Below are 15464 nucleotides of genomic sequence, written 5' to 3'. Positions count from 1 at the left end.
CACAATAACTCATACTGTATTCTAATGTTTTTAACAAAATCAACTCTACTACCTGGTTTGTACAGGTATGTTGTCTATTTTGTTGCTTAATAACACGTCAAAATTAAATACTCTCTACTCTACTTTTTACATTGTTTAGATCACTACTGTGGATCACTAAATATATTATATTTGTTCCAAAATTATGGATGATGACGAAGAGCTTGCGATTCCAGGTATTTTTCAGTATTTACGTTTTTTTTTTACTTTTACTATGCATAAGTATGAATAAATTTAATCAAGCGAGACTGGTCTAGGTTTTGCACAAAAATCAAGACCGGTGCACGACTTCCACAAAACCAAAACCAAGCATGCAAGACTCTTACGGTCTTGCATCTATTTTCACATTTATGTGACATAAGAAATTACTTATTTGTTCAAAGTTATTGATTTAATTTATTACAAATGCTGTTTTCCCTACTAATGTATAAAACGTTAAAGGAAGAAATGCTGATTCAATATATTTAAAAATACAAATTTTCTGCAGACAAATATTCGAATAGTTTCTTTCTTTAAAGTTTCATTTGCGCTAAATTACTAAAAATACTTTTTATTTAAATATTCTCTATGTAGAAAGTGGCCCAAAGACTTGCAAGTCGTGCAGCAAGACCAAGACTGGACCCTGCAAGACCAAGAGAGTTTGGTCTTGGTCTTGCATTTGCTGATCACTACGGCAAACACTAAACAAAAGATTAGAATTTGTTTTTGCTTCAGTACTTACTGCCAGCTGACGAATATTTAACATGCATCAGAAGATGGTTACGCAAGGCGTTTTCTTTCATGAGCTTTTCTGCAACTGAAAAGCCCGATATATATATATATATATATATATATATATATATATATATATATATATATATATATATATATATATATATATATATATATATATATATATATATATATATATATATATATATATATATATATATATATATATATATATATATATACGTGATGTTATCTCTCTTCTGCACTTACATTCCAAAATCTCATTACTTTGTTGCCTCTTTACTTTTTGGTGGTCGTTGTTTACTGAGTTTACAATTCTTCTCCATTGGGTTCTATTGTGCGCTGCTTCCTCCCACTGATTCTGCATGCTTATCCCTTTTAATTTTTCGTGGAAAATATTCTTGTACCTTTTGAGTTGTCCACATGGTTTCCTCGTACCGTCTGCAAGCTCACAGTGAACGAGAGATTTCGGTAAGCGATTTTCTTGCATCCTGCATACATGACCAGCCCATCTTCAGCTGTATTTAGTAATCAGGACTTCAGCGCTTTCTCAGCTAGCTTTCTCAAGGACCGATACGGTTGAGACATGGTGGTACCATATGATTCTTAACAGTTGGGTCCCTGTTGCAACTTCGTCTCGCAACACAGGTTTCTCTTCCATATAACATGGTGGAGATCATTATTGCTCGGCAAACTGCAAGTTTCGTTTTTGTACTCAAGCCATGATTATAGAAAACCCTGTCTTTTAATTTCCAGAATACTCTTGAGGCGCTGCTAATCCTGTGCTGCATTGCACAGTCGATATCGGCCTTTTCTGAAATCAAACTGCACGCCGAGGTAATTGAATTCCGCGACATATTCCAATAGTTCTTCTCCGATTTTTATAGCATTGTTATGATCTTCCGGGTGAGTGCACATAATTTTAGTTTTAGCAATGTTGAACTTAAGGCCCAAAGCCTCATATGCCCAGGTATACAGATTGTTAACTGGACAGTTACTTATAGGGGAACAGAATGGCAACACTGTCTATTGAGAACGCATGCACTTATAGGGTTTTCTGCCGACTCGTCCCGTCGCGTCGCTATCGACGAGTGGGCCGAGATTGCCATATTCCAACCATAAAGCTCTTGCCGCGAGTAATAAACAAATTAACAACCTGTATGTGTTCAGCATTTCTTTAATTGCGGTAACGTTTTTGCAACTAGAGTACAGTCACCAGCGTATTGAAGTTTTGCTTTATTACTTTTACCTTAACTTTTACTTTTACTTTAAGAGAACTTTTACTTTAAGACTACTTTTACTTTTACAGAGAATTACAAAAACTTCGAGAAAAAAGAATTATACTCCCAAAAGCACGCGAAACTTAAAAGTCATCATAGACATACCGTTTTACCTCAAGATTTGGACTGCGCAGTCCAAACCTTATTGAGATATTATTCAACGCATTATTAGCACATCATGACACCTTAAGTCTACGGACATACAGAAATCGAGCGTTTAAAGCGTCTAGAAACAAAATAATACGAATATCTTCAAGGAGCAGACTTTCTAGATGCATTTTATCCATTTTCGAATTTTGACAAACAAAGAAAAACAGCTACGCTTTTTGCAATCGAAACTTACCCAAAAACTAGTATCGAAAAATTGATAAAAAACATATAAGAATTATGCCGTGATAATAGTAAGTTGTAGTACACAAAAAAAACACTTCATCTGGCCATGACAACCGCCAATGAACATATACAGCACTTCAAGATACCAATAATACTTTGCAATACCAACTGTGGTTGAAAATTTTAAAAAGTGGACAAAATGCATTTAGAAAATCTGCTCCTCATATGAGTGGTCCGACCAGAAGCGTGTGGCATTTGGCGCTTTTGATTGTTGTTCGTATTTAATTGATTTTAAACATCTTGTAACTATTCCAGTACCAATCAATAACGACTTAGAACGTCGCATAGCCGATGCTTTCGAGGTATTTGATCACGCTGGCAATAAAACAGTTGATGTGAGAGAAGTGGGTACCATAGTGAGAGGTTTGGGTTGTTGTCCCACCGAGGCAGAAGTCCAAGAAATCATAGTAGCCGTGGAAGATCCAGAAACGGCCGGCAGCATCCACTTATCCAGATTCCTGCCGTATATCTCACAAATTATCACTGAACACAAGTATGTTTCTTTTTTAAATTTACTACATAAAATTATTTACTGCCTAACATTCATTATAATAAAGTAGTACATTATGACATGGCGGATCGGCTACGGAACTAATATAACTGTTCGAAATATTCGATTATATTGATTAATACAATTTGTATTAGTTCTGCATTCTTTGCCACCTTTTGTATTTAAAAAATCGGGACAGCACTAGTGCAACCTTTTTTCTTAAGTGTAAAATTTAATATTCCCATCGGATTTTGAAACAATATTTTATGCCTTTTTACGTTAACTTAAAAAACTATTCGAAATTTATAAATAATTATGTAAAAATAAAAAATGAAAAGTTGAAAACAAAATTAGTAAACAATCAATTAAATCTAAAACAACTAAAACAAAACCTAAACAAAATCAAAAGTTCCATATGTATAATTTGTATAATTGGCTTTATTAATTTATTATCTTTTTTTTATTAGTTTATCTAATTATTTTTAAATGAACATTTTTTTGCAAAATAAAACACTAATTCACCACAATACATCAAAATACTTTAAAATATAACATATTTAGAATACACAAGCGGGCTTTAATCCCTACAAGTGCGCTATAATTTCCATTAAACACTTTACTTTTAACACTGGACGCGCGTTTCGTTAACCAGCTTAGCATCATCAGCAGATGATGAAAACTGATGGTTAGCTTCAAATTTGTGGTTAGCGAAACGAGCGTCTAGTGTTAAAATATGCGATAATTAAAATTAAATAAGATTTGTAGTTCTGTTCTAATCAGCTTAACATCTATTTCTAGCGTCTGTCTACTTCTACTTCAACATCATACGTGAAAATATAATATAAATATCAAACCCTACACAATGAAGGCATATAATTTACTCTAGTTTTAAAAATACTTTATTTTTTTATCTATAATTTTTATATCATTTTTTGGCAAATTTCATTTACGCAAGTCTTTATTATCGAAAATATTCATTAAACAGAGTATCAATCTGTTAATAAAAACGTGGCTATTAAACAAATAAAAATCGGGACATTAGGGCTTTGCGTGGGGACGCGGGACTTTTGGGTCAAAATCGGGACTGTCTCGACAATATCGGGACGGGTGGCAACCCTGGCATTCGCCGTACCATTAGATTACCAATGATTCATTCCATTTTCCTGATTCGTTTACTATCCTTAATCGAATTTTACATTTTAATCCTAAATTTAACAACAATTAACATCATAATTACTAATTTAAAATGATACAGATATGAGCCGGCCAGTCCTGAGGAACTACTAAAAGCATTCCATACAGTAGATGTCGAACAAAGGGGTTTCTTAACAAAAGAATGCGTTTCTACCCTTATGACACAGGGCGGAGAACCATTTAATCAGGATGAATTGGACGAAATGCTCGAAATCGCTATTGATCCTCATACTCAAACAGTACCATACGAGTATTACATCAATCAATTGATGGTAAGATTTTATGTCTCATATAATAGCTAGGCAGTCAATAATACAGTCACTATTCTGAAAAACCTCAGGGTTCGGCAATAGTGCGTCGGGCATCTGTAGCTCCTAGAATAAAAAACTATTAATTTTGTTTAAGTGTAAACCCAAAGTATGTACGAGGATGTATTTCTAGTGGAGTGGTTTAAGCCTTTATGGGATACAAACCTCGGAATTCATTTACTGTGAACGAATTTTTATGAATATAAAACTTTTTGCATTGTATTGTTAATAATATATATTACAAAGTTTACCCATTTAAATTCGTTGCTTTCACTTTAGTATTTAAATAAACACACATATACAAATGCATACATACAATATGGCTCCGTTTTCCGGAAAAGCTCTGTATCAGGATGTCTATTTGAGATTTTCACTCCAAACCTTTTACAAAATATGTGTTTAATGGTAGCTCACATTTCAAAAATCTTTTTATAGCTATACAGGGTGAGTCAAATATATTTTTTTTCTCAACTCTCAAGTTTTAGTTTTTCAAATGAAATGTTTTATATTTGTTTAGTTTAGTGAATATGCTATAAAATTCCGGTTCCAAAAATACCTTAATACCATAGAGTATACTGAGTGACTTTTTAATTATAACCACGTCCATGGGGACGTCAATCTAGACGTCCAGGAACTTTCGTATAAGAACTTCTAATCGAGACGATTGACTTATTGTAAGTTTATCGCTAAGAAACCGCCGGCGCCGCGCCGTTTGCGAGCTTTTTAAATTTATAATGAATTACTAAGGAACGTAAATATTAACTCACGGACTATAAGAAGAAGACTATATAATATAAGAATCGCTTTTAAAACGTCCTTCGACGTTGTGCGATACCTAGTAGCCATTGGTTTCGTTCATCCCAGTCTCCGTCACGCAGATCCCTTGAGCTCATCGCCTTGTTGACACCCTCCATCCAGTTTTCCCTTGGTCTTCCCTGTTTCCTTCTCTTTTGTGGAAGCCAGTTTAGTGCCGTTTGCGTGTTGTCTATCCTTCTCACAACTTTTGTTCATACCACTTCAGTTGGACAATCTCTATTTCCTCTACTATAGTTTTCTGTCTATCCATTTTGTCCCTAATTGTCTCGTTTCTGTCTATCCATTTTGTCCCTAATTGTCTCGTTTCGTACTCTATCCATCCTTGATGTTCGTGCTGATCTCCTTATCGAGTCCATTTATACCGCCAGTAATTATTGTCTTTTCGTATTCTCCATTAATCTCTGACAATTTATTGCATTTCTGGCCTTAATTATTCAAGAAGAAGACTAAATGAAGCAAGAAGCATGATGTCAAGAAGGCCTGCTTCGGGACCAGAACTTACTAGATTTCGTGATTAGGAACAAAAGCAAAGGCATAGTCTTAATGTCAAAATTACGAAAAAATGTTAGTGTCTTCTTCAAAAGCGAATATCTCCAATAAAACTAAAGCTAATGAGATGAACCAAAAAACAAACTATCGAGAAAGGATGTATCTAAATGACAAAATGATTTAAAAAAAAATTTCTTGCTGTTTTAACATATTCCACAGGGTGTTTCAAACTTTCACAGAAATATCAACATTTTGTTTTCCCTCGTATAATTAACAGATGGGGAGTTTCATGTTTAATTTAGAAAGAGAATAAAATAATTTGGCTACACAATGCTTAAAAAATCATCAAAATCAGCCCACTAGAAAAATTTTGTGTCCATTTTTCCTACCGGTGAATATATTTCAAAAACTATACATTTTAATCCTATACTTTTCTAATGAAACTCGCCTTTATTTTTTTACCAGAATCCGAAAATCAATTAATATACAGGGTGTTCCATAACAAAAATCACAACTTTCATGTGTAACTTTTTTTGAGGCACCCTGTAGAACTCGATATAATTTTAGAAAATGCTTTAAATTGACTTACATAAGCTCACAAAATTTAACTTCAATACAAACTTTTGTTCTCCTTGCAAAAACCGCGTCGTGTATGCCGCGCCACCGTGTATAATTCGATTTCAATCAAAATTTCAATGATTAGAATATAAGCAGAATAGGTATAGCTTATGCATTAGATTCATTTATTTCAATAAATTTACTTAAAAAACAAATTAAAAAAATTCAAAAATTAAGAAGGAAATAAATAAGAATTTACTAAAATAAAAAATTAAAGGCAACTGAAAAAAATGGGTAAATATTTTAGTATTTTATCTAGAAAACACAATACAGACGGTTTCACGTTAATGCATTCACAGTAATTGAATTCCGAGGTAAAAGTCTCTGGGCACTCCACTATTCAGGAAAATATTTTAACTTCTATAGGATCGCTCAAGAAAGTGTGAGTGAATTGGGATGATTGGAATGCTTTTTTTTTAAATGAAACACCCTGTATATTATTGCATTTTTGGCTTCGTTTCAGATCACTTTTCATAATCCTAAGATATAAGTAAATATATTTCGGTAATTTCAGAGATAATTCGGAAATCTGGAAACATCAGATGCTGCGCTGCTTAGTATCTTCCCGTCTCAGCATATTTTATGAGAAGTGTACATTTGCACATCGTTTAGGGTAGTTAGTATTTTGTTATACTCATATGCGGAGTGCCAGTCCGCGCGCGGCCGTTTGTGATACTATTTTTACATCAATAATTTTATACTGTCGAATAAGGTAAGTTATTTCACTGATTTGTTTTAATCGAAAACGAGCAAATTGTGGTAAAAAAAAGTGAATAATCGACTTTTTTATTAAATAAGTATTATTTTTTAGATGTACTCTGCAAGAAAGATTGCAACAGCTCATGTAAGACTGTTTGAACGAAGATAACGAATTAACTACTGAACATGACAATGAAAAGGAAGAACGAGAAGTGGATATTATAGAAAAGCAAGGGCCAAAATAAATTCCGATAATGAAAAATAAATTTCAGATACTGAAGCACTGAATACAGTATTAACAGAGGATCGGCACTACAGAATTGTAATAGGCGGAAAAACAGTCCAACTGTTAGTGTCACAATTTCGTATGTTTTGAGCACACACAAATATTCTGTAATCACTGTTATACGGATTGATATGCACCTTATAGGACCTTATATTATTTACAATTCTGTCGTGTTAAATCCCTAGTGGGTCCCTAGATCATAATGATCATGATGATCTAGAGTTAAATGTCTTAAACGACTTTATTATTAAATGTAAGTAATTTCAGTTATTTGTAACTTCAAATATAATAATGAAGTCCATTTTATGACGTCATTATGAGGCCATTTTTGGGGCGTCTTTAAGACGTCTTTTTTTTCACGTGATTTTGACGTCATTTCTAGACCACAGACGAGTTGCGACTACTTATGACTAAAAAATAACGTCATTATGACGACCCTCTGCTACCTGGGGATTTTTTCATTATTATAAATTATTTTTGTATTTGAATAATATTTATTAATTTGTTTTTTGCGTGTTTTATGTTATATATTTTATGTTTGTTATTTGTAATAAAGCAAGTCAATAAATAATTGTTATTTTGATTATCATATTATTTTATGTCTTTACACCACTAGCAACGCTTAAAACCTCTTGAATTCAGCATGCGGACTCAGAGTCCGCTCGCGACCTTTCATGTATCAAATAAAGCGCGACCTCCGAAAGATTTAATAAATAAATAAAAATATATACTTTCTTCTCTAAAAATGATTTTACAGATTGTTACAAACACAAGATCTGTCCTGAAATCAAAACTATATTAGGTTTAGATGGTCTATACTTACTTTGCTATAAATATCGCATTCTTAAATCAAACGCCAAACTTTCTAAAATATTTTTTTTTTCTTTTTTTTTTATTAGTGTTAAAAAATTGTTGAGTTAAAAAATGAACATTTTTGGTATTTAAAGTATTTTAAAATTTTTAATGGTTTCGCAGATACACGCAGTATTATTTCATATGGCTCTTTCAACGGTAAAATACGAGCAAAAAATCATTGGGTGGCTTTGAATTGAATTTACTGTGGAAAATACCATATTAAATATAAAACCGCGGATATCTGCAAAAATGGTAAAAATTTGGAAATAACTGTAAATACAAAAATTGTTCATTTTTTAATTGTCCATCTATTGAAAAATAATATACAGGGTGTTCCATTAAAAAAAAACGAAGAAAACTTATTTTATATTTTCGAAAGCTTCGCGTAGAATGTTTAAGATCCTGTATGATTTATGATATTTACCATATTTATAGCAAAGTAAGTACAGGCCATCTACAGTACATATCTAATATAGTCTTGATTTCAGGACAGTTCTTGTATTTTTAATATTTTTTTTTAAGACTGAATTTTTTCTTTTATTTATTAATATCTCTGAAACTATCGAAATATATTTACTTATATTTTAGAATTATGTAAAGTGATTTGAAAGGAAGCCAAAAATGCAATAATATACAGGGGGTCCATTTAAAAAAAAATCATCCCGATCCACTCACATTTTTTTGAGCCACCCTATCTATAGAAATTAAAACATTTTCCTGAGATACATCCCAGTACCGGGTGGCCAACTAAGAATGGACGCCGACTGTATCTCAGAAACTACTTATCGTATAACTTTGGGAAAAAAATTCTAATAAGTAAATCGACCAAGAGAAATCGCTGGAAATTATTTTCAAGTTCGAAAAATGCCCGCTAGGGGGCGTTTCTCTGATAGCCAATCAGAAAACAGGATTTTTCTCAAAAATATGCAGGTGAACAGGTATTTTAAATATTACTGTTGTAATCATCGAGAAATTTGTATTTATTTTTATATAGAGTATTTTGCTCTATCTCATAAAATAAAGTGGTGAGGGAAGGTTAAACTTGCTTTTATTAAAATAAGGATAACTCTGGTTTAGGTTACGCGATTTAAACAAACTAGGGCTCGTTTAAAAGAGCTTTTCTTCCTTAATGATCTTCAGTATAAATTTTGTTTTCACAATTTTTTTCGTGGTAGCTAGAGGGCGTTGTTTGACATCATAACAGATATTGCACTTTTGCGTAAAAAAATTAAATAGGAGGCTATATTTCTCTTTGCACAGTTAAATAGAGCACAACATTTCCAAAATATCAGCGCAAACCGCAACTTTCTATCTTCTCTTTAACCGGAGATATTAAGAGAATAAATCATGTTAGGCTGCCGCTTAGGACTATATGGCCTAAAAATTATCGTAGTAGGCTAGGAAACAAAAAGAGGTAAATTGGTTACGTCAAAATATCAAAACATATATTTTAATTTCATTTTAATACCATTTAATTATTATTTATCCATGTTAGCCATGGAAATATGCCTCTCCAGCATCTCTCTATCTATTAAAGTAAGTGGTATCCAAGAAGCCCCACACATTCATAGCAAAATAAGCGGCACCACTGCCTCAACTACATCAACTGCATTCATGCTGATGAATTTGCAACAAATGCGATTTCATCATGATGGATCCCCTAACAAAATTGGCAATTCATTTCTTTGAAATTATAAATAGTTCATTTCATTCAGATAATTAAAAAAGTCCAGTCGTTCGCCATCCTAGAATTCCTGCGTAAACATTTACCGACCAACGGTCTTGGTGCTAAACTACGTGCATCGAGGGAAGATTTGGACCAGTAGTACATATTGTTAAGATTCGCACCTTCGTTCGATGCTATATGAAAAGTGGCCCAAACGACATAAACTTTATAATATAATAATAAATAACAAAAAACAAGTAAAACACGAAAACAAGTGAAATCAAGGACAAACTTGGATTAATAACTAAATGACGTTACATGAAATAAACCCCTAGTTTTCGACCATATGGCGGCACAAAATTCCTAGAAATTTTAATAAAATTATTAATTATCCGACTTTCAGACATTTTAATCTGAGAACTACTTACATATAATTAACCAATAAATTCGTAAAAATTTTATGGATGGATGATAATGTTACATAAACACGTTTATGATTTTTTGACGTAACCAATTTACCTCGTACGTATTTTTTGTTTCCTAGCCTACTACTATAATTTTTAGACCATATAATCCTAAGCGGTAGCCTAACATGATTTGTTCTCTTAATATCTCCGGTTAGAGAGAAGATAGAAAGTTGCGGTTTGCGCTGATATTTTGGAAATTTTGTGCTTTATTTAACTGTTCAAAAAGAAATATAGCCTCCTATTTATTTTTTTATGCAAAAGTGCAATATAAAAATTGTGGAAATCAAAAAAAATACAAATTTCTCGATGATTACAACAGCAATATTTAAAATACCTGTTCACGTGCATATTTTTAAGAAAAATCCTGTTTTCTGATTGGCGAAACGCCCCCTAGCGGGCATTTTTCGAACTTGAAAATAATTTCCAGCGATTTCTCTTGGTCGATTTGCTTATTAGAATTTTTTTCCCAAAGTTATATGATAAGTAGTTTCTGAGATACAGCCGGCGTCCATTCTTAGTTGGCCACCTGATACATACTTTCAAGTACAAACCCAGTACAAACAAAATTCCCAAGTTTTTTATTCTAGGAGCTAGAGATGCCCGACGCACTAATGCCGGACCCTGTATATCAAATTTTGCCAGAATATATAATGGCAGTTATTCCATTTACACCCTGTACAATCCCTTTTTCACCTTTTCCTTCTCCTAGTATGAACCTGAAGGCGAACATAATGTTTATAACTTGGCTGACAGGGTAGAAGCTGAAAAACCCCCACCTGTAATCGTGACCCGTAGAATGTCCTCCTATTTAAAAAATGCTGCTAATATCTTATAACATCCAAGTATACCTATTTAGTATTTTTATTAAATGAATCAATATTTTTTTCAAATTTTATTAAAATATATGTATAGTTCTGTATAATATATTATTTATAAAATTCATTTGAGTACCTATATAACCAATAATATAAAAAAATAAAAATTAATCACATACTTATAGTTTGGAGAACTGAATATTTGAATCTTTCATTAACTGTCCAGTAGCGGCTGTTGCCAAATCTTCGCTTTGTAACATCAATTGATTCAAAAGAGCCTATAATATTTTTAAAGTTATTTTTTACCTACTTATCCAGAATATGATTAAAAAGTTTTATGATTAACTATACTTTGTTTAATGACAGTTAATCGATACTTATGGAAAATTAAATTATGAATATTTAACTTTTTTAACTATAAAACCAAAGGCAAGTTGATCATTCCACTTTTATAACATACTGTTTGTCTGTTTCAGATTGATGAAATTCAACCTCAAAATACAACTCAAAAAACATAAAAATACACTTACAATATGCTCCAAACCTTCTTCCACAGTATGATCTCTGGAAAATACTAGGCTAGCTTTTGTTGTCTGGATAGCCACAGGACTCTTTTTTGCAATATCTTCTGCTATATTGATTACAGATTCAATCATCCTGGAAAAATAAAACTAATGGATTCGGTGTTTTGCCATTTTTTTATTATTATGATGATTTTTTCTGTAATTGTATGCAAGCTTTTTTTCATTTTAAAAATAGCATATACAAGGTGGTCTGAACTGTATTCCGGAAACTTCGGCAGCATATTCTGCAGATAAAAAAATAAATGTATGTAGTAGATACGTATAAATGTATGTCCTAAAATGCTTAGATTCGGAGATACAGGGTGTAGAAGTTTCATTTTTATTTCGATTTTTTCCAAATAATTTCTGAAGTAAAGTCAATATTTGAATGAAAATTGGTGTCTGGGAGTTTTTTGACATGAGGAATTTGATTTTAATGTCAATATGACTCCTACTAGTAGAGGGCGCCACCTACATATTTTTTAACTGGTTTGAAGAGCAATAACTTTTCGTCCGTACCTGTATAAAACTACTGAGTAAAAAAATATACATTTACGACGTTTTTTACGTGAAAAAGGTCTCTTGGTAAAAATCGCTACGAGTAGTGGTTTTCGAGATGTTTGGAATAGAAATTATCAATACCTGTCATCACTGACATAAATTAAACATGTTAACTAAATAGTTATTAGACTGAAATCATAAATTTGAAATGTTTTTGTGCCAAAAGTTCAACAGAAACTGTTTTATCATCATTTTTTGCATAACAATTTATGATTAATTTAAAAAAATAAAAATTTCCCAAATTTATTATATCAGTGAAATAACTACAATATCTACTCAACGTGTTATTTTTCGTCAATAATGACATGTATTGACCATTCCATTCTAAATATCTTAAGAACGGTTGCTAGTAGCGATTTTTATGAAGAGATATTTTTTATGTAAAAAATCACGAAAATGTATATTTTTTCACTCAGTAGTTTTATACAGGTACGGACAAAAAGTTATTACGCTTCAAAACAGTTAAAACACATGTAGGTGGCGCTCTCTACTAGTAGGAGTTACAGGTAGGAGTCATATTGACATCAAAATCAAATTACTCATGTCAAAAAACTCCTAAGCAGCAATTTTCATCCACATATTTACGTTACTTCAGAAATTATTTATAAAAAATCGAAATAAAAATGAAACTTCTACACCCTGTATCTCTGAAACTAAGCATTTTAGGACATACATTTATACAAACTTTTTTACTTATTTTTATCTGTAGAATATGCTGCCGAAGTTTCCGGAATACAGTTCGGACCACCCTGTATATTGATTACTTTACTTTTAAAATTTCAGCTTAACAGGAAACTAATTATACAAGTACCGGTCTATGTACTTACGTATCTTTATCATTGTAAACTTTTGAAACCAAACCACTGGTCACTGCCTCATCGGCTGGAAACTTTCTACAAGTATAGCACAACTCTTTTGCCAAACTATCCGAACCTATGACTTTAGGAAGTCTTTGTAACGAACCTATATCAGCAGCCAGGCCCACATCTGCCTAAAAATTACTAATTATCATATATAATTTGTCTATTACCAAATTAACATTACTTCTTTGACAACAAAGTAAGCATCTTTTGTACAATGCCGTACATCAGCAGCAGTTACCAAATCTACACCACCTCCGATACAAGCTCCATGAATAGCAGCAATAACTGGTTTTTTACAGTGCTCAAGAGATGACATGCTTTTCTGATATAATGTACAGAGCTGATATAGAAGTTTAGCCTTACGTGCAGGATCCTCAATTTGAGCTACTGCTGGTAAACTGTTCTGGGCAAAGTCTTTTAAGTCAATTCCTTCAATAAACAATTTTTTTCATGCCCCTAGTATAAAATAATTATATAATTTACCTGCACAAAATATTTTGCCTGATCCACTTAAAACTACAACCCTACAGTCTTCAGAATCACTCAGTGTCTCAAAACATCTTGTTATTCAACCTCAAAATACAACTCAAAACTTGTAAAAAATACAGCACAATATGCTCCAAACCTTCTTCCACAGTATGATCTCTGGAAAATACTAGGCTAGCTTTTGTTGTCTGGATAGCCACAGGACTCTTTTTTGCGATATCTTCTGCTATATTGATTACAGATTCAAACATCCTGGAAAAATAAAACTAGTGGATTTGGTGTTTTGCCATTTCTTCATTATGATGATTTTTTTTAATTGTATGCAAGCCTTTTTTCATTTTAAAAATAACATATATATTGATTTAAAGTGAATTAAACTTTATTTTTAAGTTATTTATATGTTAAAAACAACATTTAAACTCAACAGCAAACTAATTATATAAGTACCGGTCTATGTACTTACGTATCTTTATCATTATAAACTTTTGAAACCAAACCACTGGTCAGTGCCTCATCGGCTGGGAACTTTCTACAAGTATAGCACAACTCTCTTGCCAAACTATCTGAACCAATAACTTTAGGAAGTCTTTGTAACGAACCTATATCAGCAGCCAGGCCCACATCTGCCTAAAATTACTAATTATCATATATAATTTCTCTATTACCAAATTAAGATTACTTCTTTGACAACAAAATAGGCATCTTTTGTACAATGTCGTACATCAGCAGCAGTTACCAAATCTACACCGCCTCCGATACAAGCTCCATGAATAGCAGCAATTACTGGTTTTTTACAGTGCTCAAGAGATGACATGCTTTTCTGATATAATGTACAGAGCTGATATAAAAGTTTAGCTTTACGTGCAGGATCCTCGATTAGAGCTACTGCTGGTAAACTGTTTTGGGCAAAGTCTTTTAAGTCAATTCCTTCAATAAACAATTTTTTTCATGCCCCTAGTATAAAATAATTATATAATTTACCTGCACAAAATATTTTGCCTGATCCACTTAAAACTACAACCCTACAGTCTTCAGAATCACTCAGTGTCTCAAAACATCTTGTTATTTCCCTTTAAACAAATGTAAACGATAATACAAGCATTGAAAAAGAAATAATACATACTTAAACATAGCATTGTTCATTGCATTTAATTTATCTGTCCTATTTAGCTCTACATGATAGACAAACTCCTTTGGAACAGAAACAGACAAATGTTCGAATTGTGGAATATTCGTGGACATTTTGGAAATGTTTGCTAAAAAAATTGTAAACTCATATTTTAAGATATTTGCATAAATGTTTGAAGACTTACATGAGTATAATACATTTTGTACAATCTTTAAACTAAATTTTCTATAGCCTAACCGAAAAACCATTTTGTTTAAATAATATAAACCTACCCCAATATAAATCTGGAAAGAGTTGATCAACCTTTGACCAGAGTCTTTATCATTTATAATTAATGTAAAACAAATATTTTATCAATGATTCGAAATACCTTTTTATTGGTTAATAAATTTCAAGTTAAAGGTATTTGTGAATTAATATTAATCAATATCACAGATCAATATTAAAAATTAAAGGCAAAACAAAACAAAATTGCGATGAACTTTGAACTTTGAATCTTGACCACATAATAACATATATAAAACTTACAAAAATATGCTTCTACAAAAACATATATAATATATTTCTATCAGTCAGCCGGATAGTCTTAGCAGCTGTGGCCTTAAATATCATATATTATTTGTATTTAAAGCTTCAGCCGAATAGTCTTGGCAGCTGTGGCCTTCATTATCATATACATATAATTCGTATTTAAACCTATCTTCATTGAGTAGAA

General features: G+C 32.1%; 2 protein-coding genes across 6 annotated transcripts; one reads left to right on the top strand and one right to left on the bottom strand.

Annotated features, from left to right (window-relative positions):
* The first annotated feature begins 68 nt into the window (after window positions 1-68).
* LOC115874828 (dynein regulatory complex protein 8-like) lies at window positions 69-11761 on the top strand. 2 transcript variants are annotated; one of them, XM_030890130.1, is made up of 5 exons: window positions 69-215; window positions 2700-2937; window positions 4190-4400; window positions 11042-11174; window positions 11624-11757. In XM_030890130.1, the coding sequence occupies exons 1-4, from the start codon at window positions 185-187 to the stop codon at window positions 11165-11167; spliced, it is 606 nt and encodes a 201-aa protein (XP_030745990.1). In that variant the 5' UTR covers window positions 69-184; the 3' UTR covers window positions 11168-11174; window positions 11624-11757. The 2 variants fall into 2 exon arrangements, with proteins under 2 accessions (XP_030745990.1, XP_030745991.1); XM_030890131.1 differs by lacking the exon at window positions 11042-11174 and having other exon boundaries at window positions 11624-11761.
* LOC115874827 (delta(3,5)-Delta(2,4)-dienoyl-CoA isomerase, mitochondrial) lies at window positions 11220-15205 on the bottom strand. 4 transcript variants are annotated; one of them, XM_030890127.1, is made up of 7 exons: window positions 14934-15205; window positions 14744-14876; window positions 14602-14690; window positions 13316-13563; window positions 13099-13262; window positions 11678-11804; window positions 11220-11425 (listed from the first exon to the last, which is right to left on the bottom strand). In XM_030890127.1, exons 1-7 carry the CDS (start codon window positions 14995-14997, stop codon window positions 11327-11329), a joined length of 924 nt encoding a protein of 307 aa, XP_030745987.1. In that variant the 5' UTR covers window positions 14998-15205; the 3' UTR covers window positions 11220-11326. The 4 variants fall into 4 exon arrangements, with proteins under 4 accessions (XP_030745987.1, XP_030745988.1, XP_030745985.1 ...); XM_030890128.1 differs by lacking the exons at window positions 13099-13262; window positions 13316-13563 and adding exons at window positions 14084-14247; window positions 14300-14547 and having other exon boundaries at window positions 15022-15201; XM_030890125.1 differs by lacking the exons at window positions 13099-13262; window positions 13316-13563 and adding exons at window positions 14084-14247; window positions 14300-14547 and having other exon boundaries at window positions 14934-15200.
* Window positions 15206-15464: the final 259 nt, after the last annotated feature.

Source organism: Sitophilus oryzae, unplaced genomic scaffold (genome assembly GCF_002938485.1).
Source record: "Sitophilus oryzae breed Bouriz unplaced genomic scaffold, Soryzae_2.0 scaffold_1297_pilon_pilon, whole genome shotgun sequence".
NCBI classification, from domain to species: Eukaryota; Metazoa; Arthropoda; class Insecta; order Coleoptera; family Curculionidae; genus Sitophilus; species Sitophilus oryzae.
The sequence above is the reverse complement of the archived record's forward strand: the minus strand, read 5'-3'. Positions and strand labels throughout refer to the sequence as shown.